General features: G+C 38.6%; 1 protein-coding gene across 3 annotated transcripts in view; it reads right to left on the minus strand.

Annotated features, from left to right (window-relative positions):
* Nucleotides 1-12,490, minus strand: part of MCF2L2 (MCF.2 cell line derived transforming sequence-like 2) — a 274,274-nt gene that overhangs the window by 172,196 nt on the left and 89,588 nt on the right. For 2 of the 3 annotated variants that reach the window (XM_036926715.2, XM_036926718.2), the window contains 3 exons: nucleotides 12,147-12,266; nucleotides 4,071-4,187; nucleotides 410-559 (listed from right to left, as the gene is read on the minus strand). In XM_036926715.2, coding sequence (XP_036782610.2) covers nucleotides 410-559; nucleotides 4,071-4,187; nucleotides 12,147-12,266 — 387 coding nt within the window. The remainder of the gene's footprint in view (nucleotides 1-409; nucleotides 560-4,070; nucleotides 4,188-12,146; nucleotides 12,267-12,490) is intronic. The other variant, XM_036926717.2, reaches the window with a different exon arrangement.

The following is a 12,490-nucleotide window of genomic DNA, read 5'->3' on the forward strand; positions in this document are numbered from 1 at the left end:
TACTTGGCCACAAAACTTCACACAGCACCAGAGAAGCTTATGCTTCAAAAGCTGGCTCCCTCTACTCCACTCAGGGCAGTTTCAGCCTATTACATCTCCCTCTGTCCTGAGCAGATCACAGCTCTGTTGCCTGTGAAAGGATGCCCACAGACCTCTTCTTGCCAGCACAAAGCTTTTACAGCCTGCTTCTCACAGGTCTTAACTGCAATCCTTTTATATTCATCAGCCAGTCTTAAGAGACTTTTCTCTTCATATACTGCCTGTCTGGAAGGTTCAAGATGATCAGTGGCTGCAAAGGCACTGGAGAAACGGGAAGAAGAAGGCCTAACTTTTCATTCTGTCTGGGCTCTCTCCAGAAGGTCATCTGCCAACACAGAGGCTTGCCTGTGAGGGGCCACTAACCACCCACCTGCAGTTTGTCCCTCTGCCTCGTATAGGACATCAGGAGCTCTTCAGTGGATGGCAAGTTTTTGGGCAGCTCAGTCGCAGCCAGAAAGGTCCCAAATGTCTGGAGCATCTGGGCAGTGGTCTTCAATGTCAAGGCAAAGTTTTCAATGGCCTGGACAGTCAGACAATCATAACAATGTGAGAGATTAACATTCACCAATATGCTCTCTCAATAGAAGGGCAGGAGAACTAGTCACCATCTCTTGAGTACCTGCAATGGGCCATGCACTGTACTCACTTCTAACATTTGTCTATCATCTTGATAATCTGAAGTAGAAACTATTTTATCTTCATTTTATAGGAGTTAGAACTGAAGGTGCAAGTGAATTGCCTAAGATCATATTACTTGGGTAGCAAGGAAGAAAAGAAGACAGGATTCAGCCAAGGCCAGCAAGGTCAGGGCTCTGTTCATTACTCAAAGAATGCCTAATACTAAATGTGACTCCAAATTTACACTGGGAATACTGAAAAGGGCAGGATGGCCCCCATTCCCCCAAAACCCTTCTCTTCTCTTCCAGCCCCATGCTGCACTCTCTCCTCCCCCTCCCTCACACACACAGACTGGCTGCCTGACAACTCTAGAAGCTTGTCAAATGCTGCTGAGAGGATAAGGCCCCAGAGGGAGAAGATAGAGTGATTAGATACCTAGTGACCTTCAAGAGAGTCATTTCTGTCACATTTTTGTCTGATCACAGGAGAGGGGTTGGAGACATCTTTCTCTTGCTCCTTTATAAAAATTTACCTGTCCAGTGTCTCTTCCACTAAGGAGCCTGCTCTGCCCCAAATGAATAACTACTAACTAACTAGTAAGTGACTTGACAGCTAACCTCCCAGGTGAGATACTGCATTTCACAGGCTGCACTGTAGCAGGAAACATGTGGCCTAACTAGAAAAAGTGACACTGACCATCAGAAGAGTCAGGTGAAGGTGAGTGGCTTTTCAGAGTTCCACAATTTATTCTCACCCATTTCCTTCTATTCAGAGACAATTTTGCCCCTGAAGGGCAGGCACACTGTCACATTCATCTCTGTTCCCCCAGGGCATGTACTGTGCCTATCACACAGTAGGTGGTCCATAAATAGCTGCTTAATGGATGACTGGTAGAAACAAAGAGACCCAACCGAATTTCCATTTGGGAAAATATTGTCTCTGTTCCTACATAATGAGAAAACATTTCTCAAAACCCAGACACACATTGTAAAGAATGTGCCTGATCTGAGGTGGCCCTTTTCTATGCCAAGGCCAGGGCAGAGGCTGGCATGATAAGGCTTCCAAGCAGGGCACACCTCTCCCTACAGTCTGAACACAAAGTCTTCTCTATATCAACCATTTTCATATTTGCAGTATGGCTGTAGGTGGAATCTTGTCTATTAGTACAAGTGTTTTTACTGCCACAGTCTTGAACATCATGGTGCTTTGGGCCTGGAAAGTCAGACAAACACTAACTTTTAAGAAAATCTTTTTTTCAGGCACATCAAAGTGTTATTACTTTCACATAATCTAACATTTGTATAAGATACTCTTTCAATTGTATTCATTAATAGCCTGTGATGGATAATAGACAAAAAAATCCAATTTATCAGGAGAATTATAGTAAGAAAATATGAGATTATTAAGTATTTTACTTTATATGTACTACTTTTAGTAATGCATCTCAGTTAGGTGTTATTATTATCACCATCCCACATTCTATAGATGAGGAGACTGGGACATGTTGAGGTTAAGTAATTTCCCCTCAGTCATACAAAAAGAAGTGGCAGAACTGGGATTGAACTCAGAGCTAGCACTCTTTAAGCACAATGCTGTTCTATCTCTTGGCAATCAAAGCTAGATTTAACAAAATTAGAACTAGATCAATAAGAGATCTTGGCTTTGAGAGTTGAACACTTGAATTAGAGCTCAGATTCTGATCCTCTCTGTGTGATCTCGGGTAAGCAGTGTATTACCTTGGGGTCCTCATGTCCACCTCTGAGAAACAGGGATAATGGTTGCTGTTTTTACAGGGGTTTGAGGATCAAAAGGAAGACCAAGTGGGAAAGGACCTTGGGCACAGGAGAGTGCCTTGCAAGTGTAGTAATAACAACATTAACAACTCGGAGTCAGGTAAGCGGCCTGCAAATGCCATCCTGGAAACAAAGGCAAGCCAGAGGCTTCTTAGAGAGAGGCTCCAGGTTCCATGTTTTATTTAGTGAAACTGCTTCCTGGGATGACTCTCATCACACCTACTCACATGTAATATCCTACATCAGCTTCCCTCCGTATCTTTTATAGTTAGACTTATTTAGAATCTTTTTTCTTCATAAGATTCTCTTGGAGTCACCACTACTTTGGTAAAACTGAGAATTTTAAAAGATTCGTGTCAAGGTTGTGGGCCTTCCTCTTGGTTGTAGAAAGGAACATGCCTTCCTTGGCATCACCCAGCATCCCAAGAAGTGAAGAAGGGACTAGAATCTGTAACTTCAAAATAAATGCATTATGTTGCTAGAAATCTATTTTTGTTTAATTCTTAAATTTTCTTAAAATAAATCACAAAACATTATACTGTAAAATAGGGTGAATGCTCCTACCTAATTAAATATGGTTCAAGTGTTCATTGTTAAATGTTGGGCAACATGTTTCCAAAACAACCAGATACAGAAAGAAGTGTGCTGACACCACAAGGTGTCATCGGGGTCGTGAAGGGAGCTTCTGATTTTGCTCAGGAAACCTAATCTTTTCAAGGATATACAGGCTAGAAGCTTGGAGAAAGGGAATGGCGACTTTATATAGAAACACACATTATTTTGTGAGTTTCAATCTTACTTTTCTTCAGTATTATTGACCCTTCTAGTTTAGCATCATGACCACCAACATGGGTAAGTAGGGAAAACTATGTGGCTCTACGTCAGGTGCTTTCACAGATATTTTATCACTTATTCCCCACATCATACTTTTAGGTAGCCTTTGTTAATACAAAATTTATCATAATTGGCACTCTTGATATTTGGGCCAGATAATTCTTTGTTGTGGGGGCTGTCTTGTGCATTAAAAGATGTTTAGTGCAGCTCTGGCCCCTACTCACCAGTTGCCCATAACCTCCTGCTCCCAAGTTATGACTACAAAAATTGTATCTAAAAACATGGACAAATGTCCTTTGGGGGGCAAAACCACCCCCAGCTGAGAACCACTGTGTTGGCTCTCATATTAACAAGGGAGGAAACAAGTTCAGAGATGTTTCATAACTGACCCCAGGTCAGACAGTAAGTAATGATGACAGTATTCAAATGCAGCTTCTTTTGACTTAGTGAGTTTCAATCTGTCTGTACATTTGAATCATCTGGGGAGTCTTGTGAAACACTAATATCTGAGACCCATCCCAGATCAATTAAATTAATTTCTCTGAGGCATAGCAGAGTACTGGTATTCTGAAAACTCCCCAGATACAGTGTAATTCAAGTCCTCCAAAACCCCAAAGCCGGAAGTCGCGGTGAGGTGAAGGGAAGGGAAGCCCCAGCCTTTTCCCTTCTGCCCTTCCCGACGTTAGGTAGCCCTGGGCAGTGACCCTCTGCTAGTTACTCTTTAACAGCTCTGTCTTCTGGAAAAGAAGGAGAGACATTGAAAAGGGCACATAAGTTGGTACTCACAGTTCGATGATTTATCCACTGACTGTGGCGATATTCCAGAGTCCCCCCCAAGTCCTCTGTAAGTTGGCTTTTGTCAATGTAGCCATGAAGGTCAGAGACAGAATTTAACATAATGATCTATAAGGGGAACAAATAATATATTCCTCACAGATAATTAAATAGTAGCTCATCTAGATTCTACTGTAACAATACTTCAACTTTGCCTGATCAGGTATTTCTATCTAAAGATGGTTTACTATATCCTTTGAGCCATACCGAAGTGTTGGATAGTCCGTAACAATTTGGTGACTTGCATCAGGGAGCTCAGTTCTAAACTATCAAGAAGTCAGGACTTGCTCTAGGTGGATTCTGTCAAAAGTTCCCAGGCTAAGGTATAATCTTCACCTACGAAAATCAGGTGCTATACTGAGACCTAAAATATCTGCCATGAGAAGCCCAATGGTAGGCTGGTGGATATTAAAATAAAATTAGAATACAGGGACCTCTTGAGGAGTGTATTGAAAAGATTCACTGTATTGATGTATCTCACATGAAGAATGCTGACGGGTCCCTAATTTATCTTGCATGGAGGACATTCGGAGGTGCTAGAGAATGAGTTTTTATAAACTAACAATCTGGCTGATGAACAAACCCTGCTGAAGAATGAATGCCCAAGCATCCAGAGGTAGCTGACACAGTCATGGTTATCCCTTTCTATTCCTCTGCAGTAACCCTGACTGTCTCAGCGTTATGCCACAACTCCTACTCACTCCGAGCCAGGAGCCAGGACCCCTCACTCCTATCTCTGAGACACATGCTCCTTGAAGCCTTTAACTCATGACCTTACATTTTTTCACTCTTTGTTGTTTATTTTGAAAACTGATTCTTGGTCAGAGGACATAGGAATATAGCTAAAGCTAGTACAGAGTGGTCCCATGTACGGCAGCATTTCATTTCCCCAAATTAGTGACATCTTACATAATTATGGTACAACATCAAAACCAGGAATTTGACATTGGTGTAGTGTATGTATAGTTCTATGTCATTTTCTCACATCTGTAGATTCATGTAACCACCAGTATAATCAAGATGCAGAACTATACCATCACTATAAAGTCCTCCCTTATGCAATCTTTATAATCACATACATTCCCCTCTCCTCCCATTCCTGAGCCCTGGCAAACAATAATCTGACTTTTGACAAAGGTACAAAGTCAATTCAAAGGAGAAATAATTCCGTTTTCAACAAATGGCACTGGAACAACTGGACACTGCAATGTAAAAAAAGGAAGAAACTCGACCTCAAATCTCATTCAAAAATTAACTCAAAATGGATCAGAAATATAAATGTAAAACATAAAACTTGGAGAAGAAAACATACAAGAAAAATCAGGAGAAAAATCTTTGGGTTAGGCAAAGAGTTCTGAGATAAACCAAAAATACAACCCATAAAAGAAACATTCCTATACTGGACTTCATCCAAATTCTGCAATAGTCACTGTCAGGAGAATGAAAGACAAACTAGGAGAAAATTTTTGCAAATCACATATCTGACAATGGATTCATACCCAGAATACATAAAGAGCTTTCAAAACTCAACAATAAGACAAAAGATACAATTTAAAATGGGCAGAGATTTAACAGATTTGAACAGATGCTTCACCAAAGAATGTATCAGATGGAAAATGTATACAGCAAATGAAGTTCATTATCATTAATTAGGGAACTGTAAGCTAAAACCACAGTGATATACCACAACAAACCTACTAAAAGGGCTAAAAAAGCCAACTTACCACACCAAGAGTCCAAGAATATGGAACAGCTGGACCGCTCCTCATTGCTAGTGAGAATGCAAAATGGCAGGGTAGCCTGGCAAAACAGTGTGGCAGTTTCTTATAGTGTTAAACATACTTGCCATATGGCCCAGCAAAAAACAAACAAAACCAAAAAAAGTGTATGTGAATGTTTATAGCAGCTTTATTCTTAATTGCTAAAAACTAGAAACAATTCAAATATCCTTCACTGGTAACTGGATAAATACACTGTGGAACATCTATATAATGTGGAATAACATTCAGCAGTAAAAGGAAAGAACTACTGACACACACAACAACATAGAAGAAATCCAAATGTCTTATGCTAAGTGACAGAAGGTAGATACAAAAGACTACGTGGTGTATGATTACATTTATATGACTCTCTGGAAAAGGCAAAACCATAGGGATGGAGAGATCAGTGGCTGCCAGTGGTTAGGGCTGGGGAGCGGGCAGCATGAGAAAATTTGGGGGGACGATGGAACCATTCTGTATCTTTACTGTGGTGGTTAAAAAACACCACACATTAGTCAAAACTCACACAACTGTACACCAAAAAGTGAAACCTACTGAATGTAAATATCACCATAGAATATTTTTTCCTCTTTTCATCTTCACAGGGTCAAGAGAGAAAAAAAGTTTTAAAATTCTATATAAGAAAGGGAAAAAGCAGAATAATTTTGCTCATCAAACTCACAGATACCCTGGGCATGTAAACCTGGACTGGAAATAATTGTTCTAGTTTTCTTAGATTCTATATTTGTCTATTTGACATCCTTTCATCACAGGGCCAATTATATTAACTATATTTTCCAATTTTCTGCATCCTGATGCTCTGGCATTTGTGGCCTCCCTGTCTGGGGAGAGACTGCCCTCTGAGGGTTAGCCAATTCTTAGAAATTACAGAAAGGACTCAGAGGGACCACACCTTTCATATGCAAACTAACCAATCCCAGACCCATACCTTCCACCACTTCCTTATCTGACACTCACACACCAAGTCAATATTTCCCTTGCCCTAAATCACCCGAAGGCCAGGTACCAGGCAACTAGAGACCACACCTAGGCTCCCAAACCTGCCAGAAATATTCAAACTACATAGTGCTACACTGTTTACCCTGCCCTGCTTTGCTTTTCCTGTGGAAACCGGGATAAAGGCTCTGGCCTGGGTTATTGCCTCCCTCCTGCTTCTGCCTCTTGGCCTATAGCTAATGCTTCCCCTCCCGTCCTGCATGGCATGCCAACCTCTTCTTTGGGACCTCTGCATATAACAAACTTTTTCCTTCCAAGCCTCATTTGCATTTTCTCCTGTGGCAGCACCAACTTTACCATATCATATCCAACAAGCACATTCTCAGGACAGGTGGTATAGATTAAGAATGTCATAATTTCTTCCTTTTTGGTATACATTTATGTTCTTATGTACAGCAGCTTAAAACTTTTCAAGGAGACAAGTGATCTTTAAATTATGAAAGACGTGTTTCCTGTATTATGTCACAAACTCCATTTTAAGAAACCAATTTGCATATCCACAGCCTCTTTGGGGATTTTTGTAATACTGCCTTAATAACTTCAAAAAACAATTTTGTGAAGCAGCTATGAGTACAGCTGTTCCAGAATAGGCAATTGCCAGCAGTAGGCACTCAGGATCCCTTTGCTGTATCAACACACCCATCTTCTTGGGTAAAGGTACAGTGAGGCTAAGTGACTTAACTACAATTACATCCTTGGTCCACCTGATTCTTATGAGTCCTGCAAAATGAACTCTGTGAATATAACTTTGATCTAACGAGAAGTGAGCAGAGAGATATTATAATAAGAGAGGCCAGGGAACTACTAAGTAAGGTGCTATACCACAACCAAGTTTTAAAAACAAAGTAAAGGAAGACAAACCAACAGTTTGAACTGTCATTAAAAACACAATACATAGTTTGAAGTTTGATTACATCATACTTGGTAACCTTGCACTCTGAATTATGTGGCGTACCAGAGCGATGAGGGGAGTGCCATCTTCTTCACAAACTTGGTGCCTTAAATGAGGGGAGTAAACGTTTTGCATTAAAAATTGTCCTACTATATGTGCCCATCATTTGAGTGACTGACAGCTCTTTTAAAAGTTGATTTTAAGTTTAAAAGTATGATGGATAAGGAACCAATCTACATTATCACGAACTGAAGTAGCTGAAGACATAGTATCAAGATAAAGCAGATGTTCATTCTCTTCTTAGTATAGATGTACCACATGAAAAACAGGGCATAAGTCACCTATTTATCTGTATACATATTATTACTTGGAGATATGAGTTTTATATACAACCAGGGATACACGTATGATATTTGGTCAAATGCTCAGTTAAAATTCCAAGCCTTTTTGAGTGACAAGAAGCAACTGACTAGTCTTCATCTCTGAAATGGAACAAAACTTATGAGACTATGTTCACGTTCATTATGACAAGTTCATGAACTTATTGAAAGTCTTGCTTCCTCAATATTAACTGTTAGTCGATTCAGGAAAACAGAATAAGAAACTCATGGCTCACATTCCTCTTAAACACTCAAATATTTCAAAATAAGTATTAAAAATAGAATGGGAAATTTCAGTCTGGCTAATACCCAATGTATAGAGAGAAAATATTTTAGGAAATTTGATCATTATATAAAATGAAACAAAAGAGAGTAAAGAGAAGAAAAGGAAATAGAAAAATCCCTTTGTCTAATATGGTCAGATTTCACTGAGATTGGTTAAACATTTTCTCAGAGCAATTTCAGTTGAAGTGGGGATTTTTTGTTTATTTTGAACAGATAGTATGTGTAGGTGGTGCTAAATCCAAGCAGAAAAAAGTCTATCTAAATAGAAAAACGATATTCCTCTCACCCCTACCCCCAGACCTCCAGTTCTAGATCCAGGTGACAACCCCTTCAACCAGTTTCTTGCATATCTTATATATTCTTCCTGAGGCAATCTATGCATATACAATCACATACATGCCCCTCCTATCTTATTTCAATGGGAACATAATACATACACTTTTCTTCCATTGCTTTTATCCTCACTTAAAAATGTATTTTAGATGGCCTAAAATTTAAGGTATCAGTGTGAACTTCATGATTTCTAGACTAAATACATTATTTATATGTATACACATACATATATGTATATGTGATATGTGCATATAATTACAAACATGTGCATGCATATGTGCATATATGTACAAACTCTGCTGAAAAGGCCCAGAAATAAAGACACCTGAATAGTAATGGCACTAGCTCTTGGTCTAATTCAACATGAAGCACCTACATCTATGTCTAGCATCCAGCTCTTGGTCTAATTCAACACTGAAAGGAGCCTGGGCTTCTCAGAACTATAGCTAACTACAGGGCTGGATTAGGGTATGCATGACATGAGCCTGGCACAGCATATGAGATCAGAAAGTAAGGAAGTACTAAAATAAAAAAAATGATGGGGGCATGTCACAGGACACAGGAGCTAGCTTGAAGGGACTCCTACTGGCCAAACTTTGGACAATTTGAGCACCAAAATAATTTAAAACAGTCATGAATTATAATCCATTGAAAAAACAAAAATCCATAATGATAACAGACAAATCAATAAATATGAAGAAGGGAAAGTTCTAGATTACAATAAATACCACCTTCTGATTAATAAATGTTGAAAGAGTGCTTGAGTTGGAAAATCATTATTTAACAACCAATATAATAAAGATTGCTCCCGGCAAGAATCAATGGATATTAAATATAGAAGGAGTTTTTGGAGAAGCAGGATTTTTTGTGTGGTCTTAAAATGTCTCTCCAATGACTCCATATTAGCTGCAAGGGAAAACATTATGATACATTTGAGAAATTGGACAATGCTTTGACTAGGGGATCAAAATTATCATCACCAATGAGGAGCAGATGAACAAGTGTGTCTCCACACACAATACCCTGAAAAGGACAGGACATCACTGAAGTAGTGTTCCAGCTGGGAATGCATAACCCGAATCAAATCCTGAGAAACCATCACATGAGCCCCAAGTGAGGTATTTTTTTTTGGACTGTGTTCTTCAAAAATGCTAACGTCACAGAAGACAAACAAAGGTTGTGGAAAAGTTTCAGATTAAAGGAGACTAAAGAGACATGACAATTATATGCTCCATCTGATCCTAGACTAGATCCTGTATATGCATATATATATATATATATACATATATACATGATATATATGTATATGTATGGTACATGTATTTTTATATGTATATATCTTTGCATATTTATCCTATATAGGTAATATATGTATTCTATATGATAATATGTACTATACAGAGATATAAGTGTGCATATTTATATATGCACTATATTAAAGAAAGATATACAAATTATAGAATATAATAATGTCTAGAGAAAAGCAAATAATAAATAAATGATAAAGCAAATGGGAATAAAATGTTATGAATAGGTGAATGAGTCTGAGTAAAGAGCAGGGAATGTTCTTGTACTATTCTCAGTCTTGAAAATTTTCTGTGAGTTTAAAATTATTTCTAACTAAACAAAAAATAAAAACAAGAATGTATATTATAAATTTTCTATGTCACTATAGATTTGTCTTATATATTTCTTATATTTTTTTCATTTTTCAATTGAGATTTAATTCATATCAATAAATGCAGATTTTAAGGGCATAGCTCACTCAGTCCTGACAAGTGTATACACCCATGGAATACCATCCAATCAACTTTTCCTCAGAAAGTTCCCTTTGCTTCCTTCCAGTCAGTCTTCACTAAGCCTCACCTGTTTTGATTTTCTATCACTATAGCTTAGTTTTGCCTCTTCTTGAACTTCATATAAAAAGAATCACAGAGTATATACTCTTTACTGTCTAATTTCTTCCTTTCAAGAGAATATTTTTGAGATGTCTCCATGTATGTATTATCTGTACTTCACTATTTTTTATTGCTTACTATTATTCCATTACATGAATATGCCCCGATTTATCCATTTACCTTTAACAGGTATACTTGTACATGCCTTTTTTATGGAGAAGTGCTTTCATTTCTCTTGGGTGGGTCATAGGTTAGGTGTATGTTAACTGCCAATTATTTTCACTGTGGTTGTACCATAGCTTACCACTTTTGATGGCTGCAAAGTAGTTACTTGGTTGGGTAAACCTAACTCTAGGGGGAAAACATGTTCCCAGCCCAGGGCAAATAACCTTTGAAGCTGAAATCAGTCAAAGTGAGAAATAAAGTGGGAGAAACCCATTTATTGCTCACAAGCAGTCACCTACTTTTGCTCACCCATGTCTCTCATGACCTGGCAGCAAAAGGACCCCATCAAACCTCTACCGTCCAGATATGCCCTTATTCCCCCACCCTGAAATCAGTTATTGATATGGAGATGGACTACTTCTCTCCACCCCTTGGAAACACCTATTGATATGGAGATGCACGAAGGCCAGAAGAGATACTGGAAATACTGCAATTTTACCCACAGCAGACCATAACTTATTCACCAGTCCCCTGTTGTTGGGCATTAAATTTCCAATAATTTACAATTACAAACAACTTGGTAATGAATACCATTGTATATATAAATTTATGCACAGGTGTGAGACTTCCCATAGAATAACTTTTATAGAAAGGTCAAGGCATGTGTACATTAAAATTTTTGATAATACTACCGATTAGTCCTTCATATTGGTCATTACTAACTTCATTCCTATCGGTAAAATATGAAAGTGACTGTTTCTCCCACATTTCTGTCAAAGTTATAGGTAAAAATTTTACTCTTATCATTTTAATTTGTTTACCTTTTATGAGTATAACAATGTTGCTTTTTGACTCTACAGTTGCCAATATTTATGTCACCCCCATATTTCAGACCCTTATTTTCTTTCACTGCTACTGTTACAATTTCTCTTCTTCCTTCAATCTCTTCCTACAGTCTCACTCACTACTTTCAGATCTATGTAAGTCCAGTACCACTTCACCCAAGTCATTCCCAACTCAAAACCCTTTACTGGATCCCCACTGCCTACAAATAAAACCCAGACCCTTTATCCTTACACTCAAGACCTACTGCATGCTTCCTACTTTTTCTTCCAAAAGTTTATCCTAGATCTATTCCAACAAGAATGGGGATTTCCCATGGACCTCACATAAAAGTGTCCTCTGCATGCCCTTTTCTCTCTCTCTGTAGAGTCCTGCCTTCCTTATAAACCCGATTCAAATGCCCTCTTCTCCACATGCCCTTACCAAATGCAGACAAGAGGGAAGGTCCTGCTTACCGGCACTTTCTTTTTAAATTCATCTCGATAGTGCTTGATGCCAATGTCGGTGAATGTCCTCTGGATAAAGCAAGATGGACGAAGAATGATCATGAGCTTCAGGTTTCCTGGAAAGGCTACCTGTAAGGATCATGAAAAGTGTCAGGGCAAATGTCACATGCATTGTCTCCTCTTGTCCAAGATCACAGGCGACACAATTAAAGTAGACACCAGAGATGCCAAAGAGTTAGAACATATTTTACAGGATTTCAGAGGTCAGGCAATCTAGATCCCTCCTTAAAAACCATAAAAAACAAACAAAATATTTTCTAGATTATAAAAATCATTCATAAAACTTTAGGAAA

The sequence above is a fragment of the Manis pentadactyla genome, chromosome 1 (genome assembly GCF_030020395.1).
Source record: "Manis pentadactyla isolate mManPen7 chromosome 1, mManPen7.hap1, whole genome shotgun sequence".
Taxonomy (NCBI): Eukaryota; Metazoa; Chordata; class Mammalia; order Pholidota; family Manidae; genus Manis; species Manis pentadactyla.